The 13,205-nt window shown below is 23.0% G+C and overlaps 1 protein-coding gene across 1 annotated transcript in view; it reads right to left on the reverse strand.

Annotated features, from left to right (window-relative positions):
• The window catches only part of LOC136985727 (protogenin-like), a 156,471-nt gene extending 143,483 nt beyond the window's left edge, over positions 1-12,988 (reverse strand). The window contains 1 exon segment of the mRNA XM_067283064.1: positions 12,831-12,988. Within this exon segment, the coding sequence (XP_067139165.1) occupies positions 12,831-12,897 (67 nt within the window). The 5' untranslated portion in view covers positions 12,898-12,988.
• Positions 12,989-13,205: the final 217 nt, after the last annotated feature.

Consider the following 13,205-nt stretch of genomic DNA (forward strand, 5'->3'; position numbering starts at 1 on the left):
AATTTATTGCTTCTGTCAGAACTTAGAAAATCTTTATCTTTTGGTTTCTTTTTTTTAATTATAATATTAGATCTATAAAACAATAAAATTTAAAAAAATACTTATGTTTTGTTATATCTTTGCTCTAAGTCATAAAATAAATGAATTGAAAACTACATAACTAAAGGAAATTAAATATAAATTGTTCTAATAAATTTTAAATGAACTTATACCAAATTATTAAACTCAATTATGTATATAATTAATTTATTATTAACGTTACATCATTGTTTGAAGTCGCGGTTATTGACAAAAAAATTATAAACAAAATGGATATCATATTATATAAAGATGTATAAAACTGAAGAGCGTATTATTAAATAAATTTTCAGTAATAAAGCTATTAATCTTAATTAAAATATTTAAATTTCGATTATTTAATGTTTTTAACTACGAACGTTTTAAAAAACCGATTATGAATTTCCGAAAAAAAAGATGAACATTGTACAATAATTTATCGGAAATTATTATAATATTGCTACAGATCACCGAGTTACTTTCTAGTTGTTACATTAGTCATCTAATTACATTATTTTTTACGATAAAATGCAAGTGACTAGGAAAAGTAGGAAAAAAAATCTTAAGAACTTTTAACATTATGAAAGAATGATTAAATGAAAATGCCTTAGACTAATCTCCTTTACGTACATAAAAAGTTACTGTTGTCACTGTTTTACTTTTTTTAAAATAAAACTTGAAACATAACTTTTTTTAAGAAATTCTGTTCTCAAATTCATCAATTTTTTTTATAAAAGCCTCTAATTGTCCTAGATTAATATTTTCTAGTCCTATATCGTATAAAATGAAATCATAATAATTAAATAATCAACGTATATATCGGAAATTTTAATTACTGAAAAAATGATTCTACGTAAAATTTATAAAAATCAAAGCGATACAAAGAAATGGAGTATCAATCTCCTTATAAAAATATTTTTTAACTTTCTTTAATTCATATATACCACTAATTCATATACATTTTTCTGGGTCAAAGAAGAAGAAACTAAATTCCTGGCTTAGAAAAATATTTTCCCTACATTTGTTAAATCTTACATAATATTCTAGGTCAAAGAAATGGAATATAAATTATTTTATTTATAAAATTATTTCCTGTATATATCAGTTTTATAATATACAAAATAATTACTGCATTCAAATTTGATATTAAGTCAAAATTATAAAGTTTATTCAAGTTTATTTTTATGCAAACAAGAATAAAAAACATTATGATATGCTTTATATGTTTACCAAATAAATTTCTGAATATTAAAACATATTTAATACTGTTTTAATCAAAATTGAAATTATAAATAAAAGACAATAAAATTCTATTTCAGCAACCAATAAATTTATTTAATCAGAAAGAATTTATTTCTGAAAGAAAATTCAAAAAGTAACAGTAGATAATATAAAAATAATACACCAAAACAAGATTATTGTTTTTAATTCCACTTTCAAACATGCTTTTGATTTTGACAACCAAAAAGTTTTTTAATGTTTACTGTTTACTTTTGTGGACAAAACATTTTGTTTTAAAATAAACTATTTTATCCAGAATGAACTGAAAACTTTTATAAAATTATTGACTGCAATTGTTAGAGATCTTTTTTATTTAATTGATAGCAATTCAATAGAATTTCAAACAAATATATTTTGTAAATAGTGTCTTATACGGCTTTATCAAATAAAATTGAGTAATAAGTTTAGTTTTAGATAAATATTAGATCATAATTTATTTACAAACTTTGAAACTACTTATTAACAGTTTACTAAAATGAAACACTTATCAATTAGTAATACTATTTAATATGAGTAAAATAAACATTGTAGAATATATTTTTGTAACTTTGTAATTATATTAAATATTTATCTTTTTAAAAAGTAATTTTAAAAGAATGAAAAGTTAATTATAATATAGAGAAAATTAATTTAAATTCAGTTATTCAACAATTATCATTAAATTTTCTATTTATAAATTTCAAAACATGTAACTGGTAATATATTCTATTTGATATTTTCTTTATAATTACAAATATTTTTAATTATTATTTATATAGTAAATATATACTATGCATAATATATTTATTAATGTGTAAAAATGATAACAATTATGTGTGCTAATTTTAAATTAATAAATTTAAAATGTTAACAAATTAGTTAACGTTTTAAAATGTACTAATTAAACTGTTTATTTATATAAGTAACTATTAAAATTATATATAAAAGCACATAAAAGCCATAATTTTATTAGAATATAATAAAAGAAATATGTTATAAAGATTACCAATTTTAAGATTTCCTAATTTTAATCTATACTGATTATAATTAAACTAGTATATATTATAACTATAATATATATTTTACATTATATGCATTTATTAAATATTTTAATTACATAAAATATGCCGGTCCCAAGGCAGTGAAATTAAAAAATATAAACTAATAAAATTCACAAATATGAATTTTCTAATCTCTGAAACAAGTCACAACTTTATACATTGTAATGAATTTGAAAGATTTGTATAAAATATAAATCGGATTCACTATATTATCGTTTTAATTACAACTGTTTCAAGATATTTTTTTTTTCTCTAGTATTTTAAGAAGCTTAGAATCGCGGCCTCAAACAATTCAACAATCATCATAAATTCTGGATCAAAGGCATTTAATTTTTTCCAAAATTTTTTTTAGACGAATGATATACATCTGCCTCTTTATACAAATGATTTGACACTGATAAAGCTAACTTCCAATAGCAATATTAGAATCATACTAAAGCATGGTTCCTGCGATTTTAATATTTGAAAATGTTCCATAAGTGATCATTAACTCCGAATTTACGTAGTTGATTACATCATTCGAGTTAATTATGATTTATAGGGAAAAAGACAGAGAAAAAATGTGCAGAATATTTATAATATTACCAAGTTTCTTCTTAATACAATTTAGATTTAATAAGTTTTTCTTAATAAAAGATGCCTGTATTTAAATTTAAAAAAGTGTGAAATTTATTGGCTAAGATTTAAAAAAACGATAATCTAACTAAGTGAACAATGATTTTAAAAGAATTTGCGTCCTGTTACTTTAATTAAAATCTTGAGAAGAATTAAATTAATTCTGAATTGAGCTACATTTGTACATTTTAATTATAAACGAAAAGAAAACAAATCGAATCTGAGTTATAAAAACAACAACACGAATTCGATTGTCTTTAAACCATACTTTTAAGTATTGTAACAGTTTTTCTTGATAAAATTTGGCATTTAAATATTCATAAAACAGTTTTAAATTGGTTTAATGAAAAATTTGCATTTCGAGTTATTTTAAAGACAAATCGGAAAAGTTTGCATCTCGGAACAGTTCGTGAATGTAAGTTTACACCAAAAATTTATTAAAATTATTATTATTATTTTTTTTTTTGAATAATTATATCCAAAATTTCATTAATACACAAATATGTATATATTAGTGAAAAACAAAATGTATAATTTTTATTATTTAATAAACACTTTAGATTAATTTTCATTATAAATTCATGACATATAAAAAAGAACTTCCGAAATATCTATCTAAAATTTAATGCTAATTTATCTGAAATAAAGGAGTGTTAAAATATCAAATTTTACTTTAATAATAATTATAATTTGTTATTTTTCCTTCAAGATTCACTTCAATAATAGTAATATTCACAATACTCCTACTTTCTTCAATTTAAATAAACGAATGTAAACCGTATACGGTGAACAGAAGTAATAATAATATACCAGAATATTTTTCTATCTCTTCAATCATACGTGTAATAAAAAACAATTGTTTTCCGGAAATTTTCGATCTCTGACGTATTACAACATAGAAATTTTTGATTTTCCACTTCAAGAAACTCTGAAGAAACCATTAATCTAGTCATTACTTCAACATTTTGAAATATGTTCATTATTTTTCACGAATTATAAACAAAGTATCGTTTTAAAAACAAGTTTAGTTACATCAGTCTCTTAGGATTGATATTTTGATCTTACTTTAAAATTTAATATTATTATTATATAAACAATAAAAAAATAATTTTCTGTTTTACTGGAAATTTTCTTTATAAAATAGCAATTAAAAATAATCTCAACTTCGTCTTTTTTTTGAAGATATTAATTTCATATAAATTATACATTTCTTAAGCTTTTGTTAATGCTATCGATATCCTTTTATTTATATTTTTCTCGGCGACATAGAAAAAAAAACTTGAAGTTGATGTTTTCCTAACAGCAGACTAAATTTAATACCATTGTGAATTTCTCCGATACCTCTTGTACGAATAAAAATTTTATACCTTTTCAATAACATTTTTAGAAGAAAACTGCATAATTATTTATAAAATATTCAAAAACACTTTATAAACTTTGACATACCACAAATATAATATAATGCAAAATTTTTCCAGTACATAATAACTACGTGCAATTTAAATTCGCAATAATACAAATTTATTACTGAAAAATTTAAAGTTTAAATAATAATAATAAATGATTTTTATTAATTTGTGAATCAAGAATTATTTATACATGACTCTATATTTAACTTAAAAATTTTACAAAATAAAATATTTTTTTTGTAAAATTTAGTTAATTTCATATTTTTGATTAACATCAGACACAAATTTATAACCATTTAGATAAACTTGTACTCAGCATATGTAACAGCATATGTTAATACGTATGCAAATATAAATTTACTGTCGAAAAATTGTGAATTTCTCTGACATAATTTGATAATTTTACTATAATAATTTGACTTTAAAGTACCTATACATTTTAATAAATTTAACCCTTTTATTAATAGAAAAGTGTTTATTACAGCACTTTTTTATTTCTGAATTATTTGTTGTTTATTTTTGAATTCTGCACATAAGGATAAAAGTGTAAATAATACTTAAAGTGCTATTTCTATTATCTCGATTTCTCAATTCAAGAATTATCTTAAACCGGATATTTCTTTAGTTAGGGGAAAAAACTTCAAAAAATAAAAAATAAAATAAACCAAGGATCACATTAGTTTATTGCGGTCCTTGACACGAATTAAATGCTTTCAATTCCAAAGCCGGAAATTAAGATCACTTAGTCTAAGTATAGTTGTTATTTTCTTATGAACATTTTATACTGTAGGATATTATAACAAAAATTTCTTTACACAAAATCGGTTGATGAAAAAACTAAAATGAAACAATTATCATCTAATCGGAATTTACAAAGTAAAGAAATGCGCTGAACGTTTAAAAATTAATTTCGTTTTATTTTTTATTTCGACGACAATTTTTTTCGAACGATTAAAATATGTTTTCGCTATAAAAACTCATAATATTCAAATTCTAAAATATAAATTATATGGTCCACGACGCAAACCGAATCTTGGCTCACGTTTCTCTTCGCATTATAAACAACGTTACATTTTTCATTTTTATTATTGCGGAGATATGTATTTTATCTTTCAATTACTCACCAAAATCCATTTGTTTCATTCTTTTTATACTTTTTGTTTACTAATGTATCATTATGTTATCAATCTAAGCTATACAGAGTTAATCTCCATTTTTTCAATTTTTTTTTTCTTCTATTTGAAGGCTATAAAAGATAATGTAGAGCAACAATAGCAAGAATATAACAACTTGAAAAATTACTCGCTAAACCGGGGAAATATATATATATATATATATGAATGAGATTAACTTTTAGTCTACAATTCGCGTTTTCAGCATGAAATCTTTACTGAAAGAAACCCATTTTCTCTTCTTATCTTTTTAAATGTGGATATGAACCAAAACCACATTTTCTATAATATGTACAAATTGTTTACTCAATCGATTTTCTTCATTTCTTCACGTCGCATTTTTCTGGCCACATCTAGTTGGTGAGTAGAATGGGCGATTAAGTGGTCTACACCACTAAGCATCAGGGGAGATAATGTTGAGTCATTTGTTATCAGCTTTCATTTCTTTCTTCTCTGGCCACCGAAATACTATTCAATACCATCCAATGTATCAAAACCGTAAAGTGACTTGAATATTACGATGCAAAAATGGTTATGAATTTATATAGGGTTCTCTCTCTTCGGAGAAATAATATTTATCAACCTTAAATCAATTCAACGGTGATAAATAAGAGGAAAATACAGAAACTAAAATTTCAATTATAAAGAAAAAAATTAAATATTTTATAAAGCAATGATAGTTTATATAATAATGTTATATAATCTATTGATTTTTTAAAAAATTAACATATTTTTATACGAATTTCGTTAGAAATATAACAAATAATTGATAACTTATTTTCCATTTATAAAAAAATTTTTAAAAAAACAAAATATTAATTAAGAAATTGTATATGCATTGTGAAAATCGTGATTTTTATCGTTATAATTCATAATTAAATGGTGAAAAATAGAAATATATAATTAAACAAACATTTATATATTATAAATTAAAAACAAACACAGAATATTATTTACTTAAATATTTATTCATTATTTAATCGTAAATAAAGATATAAAATTTTCCTCATAAATTCAATTAAAATCGTTAAAAATTAAAAATATTTAAATGAAATTTTATCAAAACTTTGCAGAATTAATCCGAAGAAATTAAACAAATACTACTTAAATGTATATATAGGCTATTTATAAACATATTTTAAAACATTTAAAATAATGTAACAAATTTATATTAAAAAAAAATCATTTTACTTTAAATTTTTATAAATACAACATATGTATATACAATGTAAACACGCTACATTTATAAATACAGTATATTATTATTTGAGAATAATAAACGAAATTTTAAAATATTGCAGCAATTCGAATAAATGATGTACAGTACAGAAATTAACAGTAATTCTGCATTTTTTGCTTATTTCTTAGTTTTCTAAATAAAATATTCTTTTTAGTATTTCATTAATTTCAACATTTCTAAAAGGTTTATATAAAATTACAATATAGATTTATTTGGGTAAACGTGACTTTGAAAATAAAAATGTTTGTCTATTAATTAATATATGTATATATATTATATACTCACACAAAAACTTATGTAAACAATGATCAATATGAGTGTTTACTTTGTTATATAAACTAAAATTTAGGATTTATTTAAATGAAATTTATATTTGTATTTTCAGGTATGTATATTAATTTCTTTTTAAATCTTAAATTTCCTTCTTTTAATACTTATTTAATATTTAATATAAGAAAATAGAAACGAAAAAAATTCGAAAGTCAATTGTAAAACTAATATTTACTAATTTAATTTCACGTATTGATATTTTTTAAAGTTATTTCATTCATATCTATTCATCTGAATAAGGATTTTTTTTATGGACAAGTTTTTTTTTTAATCCAAAAATTCTGCAGAGAAACTAATTTTAAATTGTAATAGTGTATTATATTTATTGTTACATATATCTAATATCCGGATATACGCTATTTAAAACTTCGAAAATTAGATTATAAATATTACAGAGAAAATAAAAAATTTAATATCCAAAAAGTTAAACTTTAAATATATGCCTTTCTTTTTAAGGTAAAAGAAACATTTCTATATTTCATAACAAAACTACATACTGAATTTTTTATACGATATTTTTAAAAAAACAAGGTGTTTTCAAAAGTATTTTTTCACGATCTTTTAAATAAAACATTCGAGAAATATATTTAATTTAAATATATAATACATTGCAAACCTACATAAAATTTCAATTGAATTTTTTCCGAGGTAATAAGACTATGGATCAGGTTTCTTGACAAAAATCTGAAACTTTTTGAAATGTATGACCAGAACAGGTGCTTGTTATTGCTGTTAGCATTTTTCGAAAGGAACCACCTACAAAGTTGATTGATGTGATTCAGGTGTAAAACATATCGCAAATCATATACCACGCAAGCTTTATAACTTAAGAAAAATAAGAAAAAAAGAATTCCTGCGAATACAAGATTAACCAATTAAATCATTATCCATTAACGATATTAAACCGAAACTTAATTTCAAAGATCATAACTCAAAATAGAACATAAAAACATTACCTGAGGTAATCTTTAAACGGGGTTTAAGTAATTTTTAAACCTTAATAAAAATGTATCAATGATGTTGTGCTAAATATAACATCGCATGCTTCTATTTAGTAAAATTCAGATTTAATACAGGTTACTGCATATTCTAGTTTACAAAACATGGGCAACAAATAACAAAATAAATAACTATAATAAAAAATGATCAACATATGTAACTCGTGTATAAAAACTAAATAATTCCACGAACTTTTTAACACCTACACAGAAAAGAAACGAGCCTATTCAAGGACACATCTATAAAAGAACAATACTTCAATAGATGATTCGCTTCAGTGTATCTATGCTAGAGCCTATTTACGTCAATGAATAGATGAAACGTGAGAAGAAGCATAGATGCTAGTTCGAAATAAGATAACATTTTCCACAAAATGCTAGAGATCATTGACTTTTCGAAAACAGCTTTCTTTCATTATTTTAAAATAAAATAAATTCCGTTCAATTCCTCTTCTACAATAGTTTTTCAGTCATATGAATATTTTTTTCCGTTACTGTATTTAGGCTAATTATCCATTTTTTTAAACGATTCGATTTTTGTAACATGTTTTTTTTAAGTTTAAAAATGAGTTTAAAATTACAAAAATAATAAACAAAATTAAAATAGCATAATTAGCTTAAACAAAAATAGATATTCTAAATTGTAAATTTAGCTTCTAAACTCGAGATTTTTGTGCGGTTGCTTTTTGTTCACAGCTTCCATCATAAGAAAAAATAAATAAAATAAAATAAAAGCGATCATTTCCTTCATTTACATTAATATAAAAACATTAATGTAAATAATGTGAATTTTTTCGAGTTATGCTCCATTTCATCAAAACTAACAAAGAAAAATTTATATTTAGAAAATCTTTTTACTTTAATATTTTCATGTCCAATCGAACATTTAATTAAGTCGAGATTCTTATTTTATGTATAATAAAATATCGATTTTCATAAGAAGCTAATAATTATGATAATCGATATCCCAATTTCTTATGTCGTTTAAATTTATTTGATATTATAAAATCTTATTTTAATAATTTATTTATTTTTTAATATTATAAATAGTGTTCGTTTAAATCCGCTATTTGTTAATATAAATAAATAAATCCTGAATAGTAGGTTTCGTAATTTGCAAAGCTTATTACAGTTGGTTATAAAAATAAAACCTGATTTTCCAGTTACTATATATATAGAGCAGAAGTTAATGTCACTGTTTCATAAGATATAAAATATAAGCTCAAATATTACTGACCAACTTGCAAGATTAATGCTACATGATACTTTTATTATTTCGTGAATAGTTTATATGGGAATATATTTTTATGTGTTATACACATACACACACACACACATATATATATACATTTATATATTGTTATCATACAGTTTTCGTTTTATAGCCCATATACGTGTTTGCTGTTGTTATTTTTATTATTGTTGTTGTTATTAGTTTTAATATAAAATAAACAATATCATATTCTGAGTACTTTTAAACGTGATTATTTAAATACATGTAATTAAATACGAAGTTGTGATTATGTTTCGCAATTTTTTAACACGCTAATTTCATAGCGGATTTGGAAGAAATGTTATAAATAATTCTTGAAAATGTTATTTTTAAGCGAATGACAAGTTCAGGATCAGAAAAAATGATATTTATATTAAATATTAAAATTAATGTACAAAATTAATACTTTTTATAAGGATAATATTTTAATTTTCCGATTAAAATTTAATAAAATCAATCGTCTTTTCGCTAATGTAAGCATTAATATTTAATTTTCTTAAATTTTTTAGAGTTAATTCACTATAAAATGTCTAGTTATCTTTTTACAAATTAAACCTGTTAAAAGTATATAAAATGTAGTAACTTAGCAGTTGAAAAAAGAATAGTAATACCTGTAGAGATTATCAAAATATGTTTATAGAAATACCAAGAATAATTTTAGAACATTAATCTTGTCATAAAAGACACATTAATGTCGTTTAGATGATAATTATGAATAAACAAAAATTATTTATTATACAAAACGTTGTAGTTCGCTAACTTCTTTCATCGTATTTTCTTACAATTCTTAACTACAGAAAAAAAAATTAATAATATAACAAAATTACGACAAACACGAATCTGAAACGAGAAATCTGCATTTATGAAGATATTTACAACTAACGATGGATAACAAAGTAGAAAAAGTCGATATTCATAAATTAGATATTTCTATGCAAGTAAAAAGAAAAAAAAAGTGAATTTTTGGAAATTTCGTAATTGATAGAATACACAATAAATAAATCCTACAATCCAAATTCAGTTCGAAAACTAAGAACCAAAAATAAAAAAAAAAGCTTCCTGCCAACATAACTAGCGCTTGTTTGCTCAGAAAGAAACAAATCAATAAAGCAGTGGATCTTTTATACGACTATCTATATAGATGTGACCAGAATGAAAGATAAATACTTCAAGCTTCTGAGAAGCTTGCATTATAACAGATAATATTTAAAACATATAATTTTACAGTCATAATATTTAAAAGTAATTCTGAATTTTTACATCCATCAACAAAAACTTATTTTATTTTCTAGAAATTTGATTTACTAGTATTTTGGTTTGTATTTACTCAAATCTTTATTTTGAATGTTATTATTGAAGATAAATATTACATAAGAGACCTGTTATATTGATTTACAAGTTTAAATGTTATGTAAAAATGATTATAAATGTTTCTTAGAACATTGATTTCAAAAGAATTAATTCGTTTTAAGTATAAATATTTTTGTTATAAGTAATATAACATTTTTGATATTTTATAGATAAAATGTGCACTTATATCATTTTATATTATCTAATTTCTAAGTATTTAATTAACATATAAAATACTTGGCATAGTTTAAGTAAAACTGTTTTTAAAAGTTCTTAAAATTAATATCGTTATATATATATTATATAAATATAAAATTAAATATATATACATGTATTTTTTCTTTAATTTTAACTTATAAAATTATTTAATTGTAGCATGAACAAGTCTACATGTTTTAACAATAAATATTCTTATAAACAATACCCTAATGTAAACAAAGTCTTTTTACTTAATAATATAAAAATAAAAAATTTTCAATGTAAAAAAAAGACTAAAAAGTATGCAAAATATCTTGATTTTATAGATAATCATATATTTTATATAATAAAATTCTTGTTATCCAATCAATGTGCAGATACATCTTATGTTACTTAAATCATAAAAATTATAGAATAAATATTACTTTGTAATAAAATGAATAAACCACTGAAATAAAATCTTTGAAAATAATAATATTTTTCAAATATATCTTTATATATTTCCAAACCTTTCAAAAAATATTTTTTTATAAAAACACAGTGGTAGAGTAAAAGCTTTTAAGAAACAGAATATTTCGATTTTTTTTTTTTTTTAAAGCAAGAGACTATATGTTTTTGGATAAAATTATAAAAATATTATTCAACAGCTGTATTATTTACAATTGAAAATGATCTTTAAAACATTAAAACAACATTTAGCAAATTGAACATTTATCATATCATATACATATTAAAATTATTATAATGAAATTAAATTTAAAAACATTTTATGAAATTAAATACTTCATATTAATGTCTATATCAAATTATAAACAAACACTATAAAATACTAAAATATTAAATGTTTCCCCTATTATTTAATAGCAATAAATCGACGTTTACTACGATACTATGAATGACAATCAATAAATCTTTAAATATGATAAGAATCTTCATAAAGTTAAAAAAAAACTGTGAAACATTACAAAATATTTAAACATTTAAAAAATATTAATTAGCAATGGAGTTCTCTAAATGTCAATTATAAGATGGAATGTAATATAATCAAGCATAATAATTGAAGAATTTATTTAATTGCAGAAAAAATCGATGAGTCTTATATGACAACATTCCTATTAAAATAGTAAATACAAAGGAAGTCACGGATGCAAAGGAAAAAATTCAATTTACCGATCGAGACAAAGTAGTCAAAAATAACAGCACAAAAGCTAAGTTCAGTCAATCGAAAATCTCTGTATTATAGATCCAATTTTGTTCAACATCATTTCTAGATTCTTATTTTTACTATTTCTGTTTCCTTACTAGAAAACGCTGTCCGAATTCCAACCACCAGTATGTTCACGTACGTTACAGTCAATTGAAAACAACAAATCAATGAACTCCTGAAATTGAGATGATACTAAGATAAACGACGTCGGTATTTTTATCAATGTCGTTGACACGTTTTCGCGCCAACTGACTTTTCTATACTACATTCACGGTTTATTTTTCATTGTTGCAACTTACGAGAAATTAAGAGCTGACTTCATCCGATGAAGTTCGTCGAAACCCGACCGCATCACATACATTATGTGCACACAAAAATACAAAAAAAAAGAAGCGAAAAAGAAAAAAAGACCCATTGACTTCCCTTTGGTCCATCGTTAGTGGCAGTCATCTATCATTTTACACGATTCTACAATCAAATGACTTACACCCACGGTTTAGTATTTGACGATCATAAAAAGCACCCGATCGTTTGATTTTGCTGGCTTTTTTCGATGATGAAAACGGCCATGATGGACAGAGAGCAATAAAAACTCTCAGTCACTACACTGGACGATTTAAGGTTGCAAGTGTTTTCTTAAGTTATCAACGTTTCACTTACCTTGAATACAGACGTTCAGAAGCGTTAAAACAAACAGACACCACACTGCGGTTATTCTGTACGCCATAAATCCACGCACGGAAAGAACTCCATAGAAAAACACCGCTCACTAGTGACGGACCGCGTACAGTGAGGAAGAACACAACACGCGAGTGACGCCGAGTCAGAGACGAGTGCGCATGTCCGGTCCGTACCTCCTCTCTATGCCTCCACTGATCCTATACAACATCATCGCACACGTATCACATAAACGTATCGAATTAACCGAACGTCGTAAAAGTCACAATTATTATACGATTCGAAAGAATTACGTCACTACGATTGCTTAAGTTACTTTGGCATTATAAGAAACGAGTAAACAAGGGATCTAATTGA

This window comes from Centruroides vittatus, unplaced genomic scaffold (genome assembly GCF_030686945.1).
Source record: "Centruroides vittatus isolate TY-2023 unplaced genomic scaffold, ASM3068694v2 contig_976, whole genome shotgun sequence".
Taxonomy (NCBI): Eukaryota; Metazoa; Arthropoda; class Arachnida; order Scorpiones; family Buthidae; genus Centruroides; species Centruroides vittatus.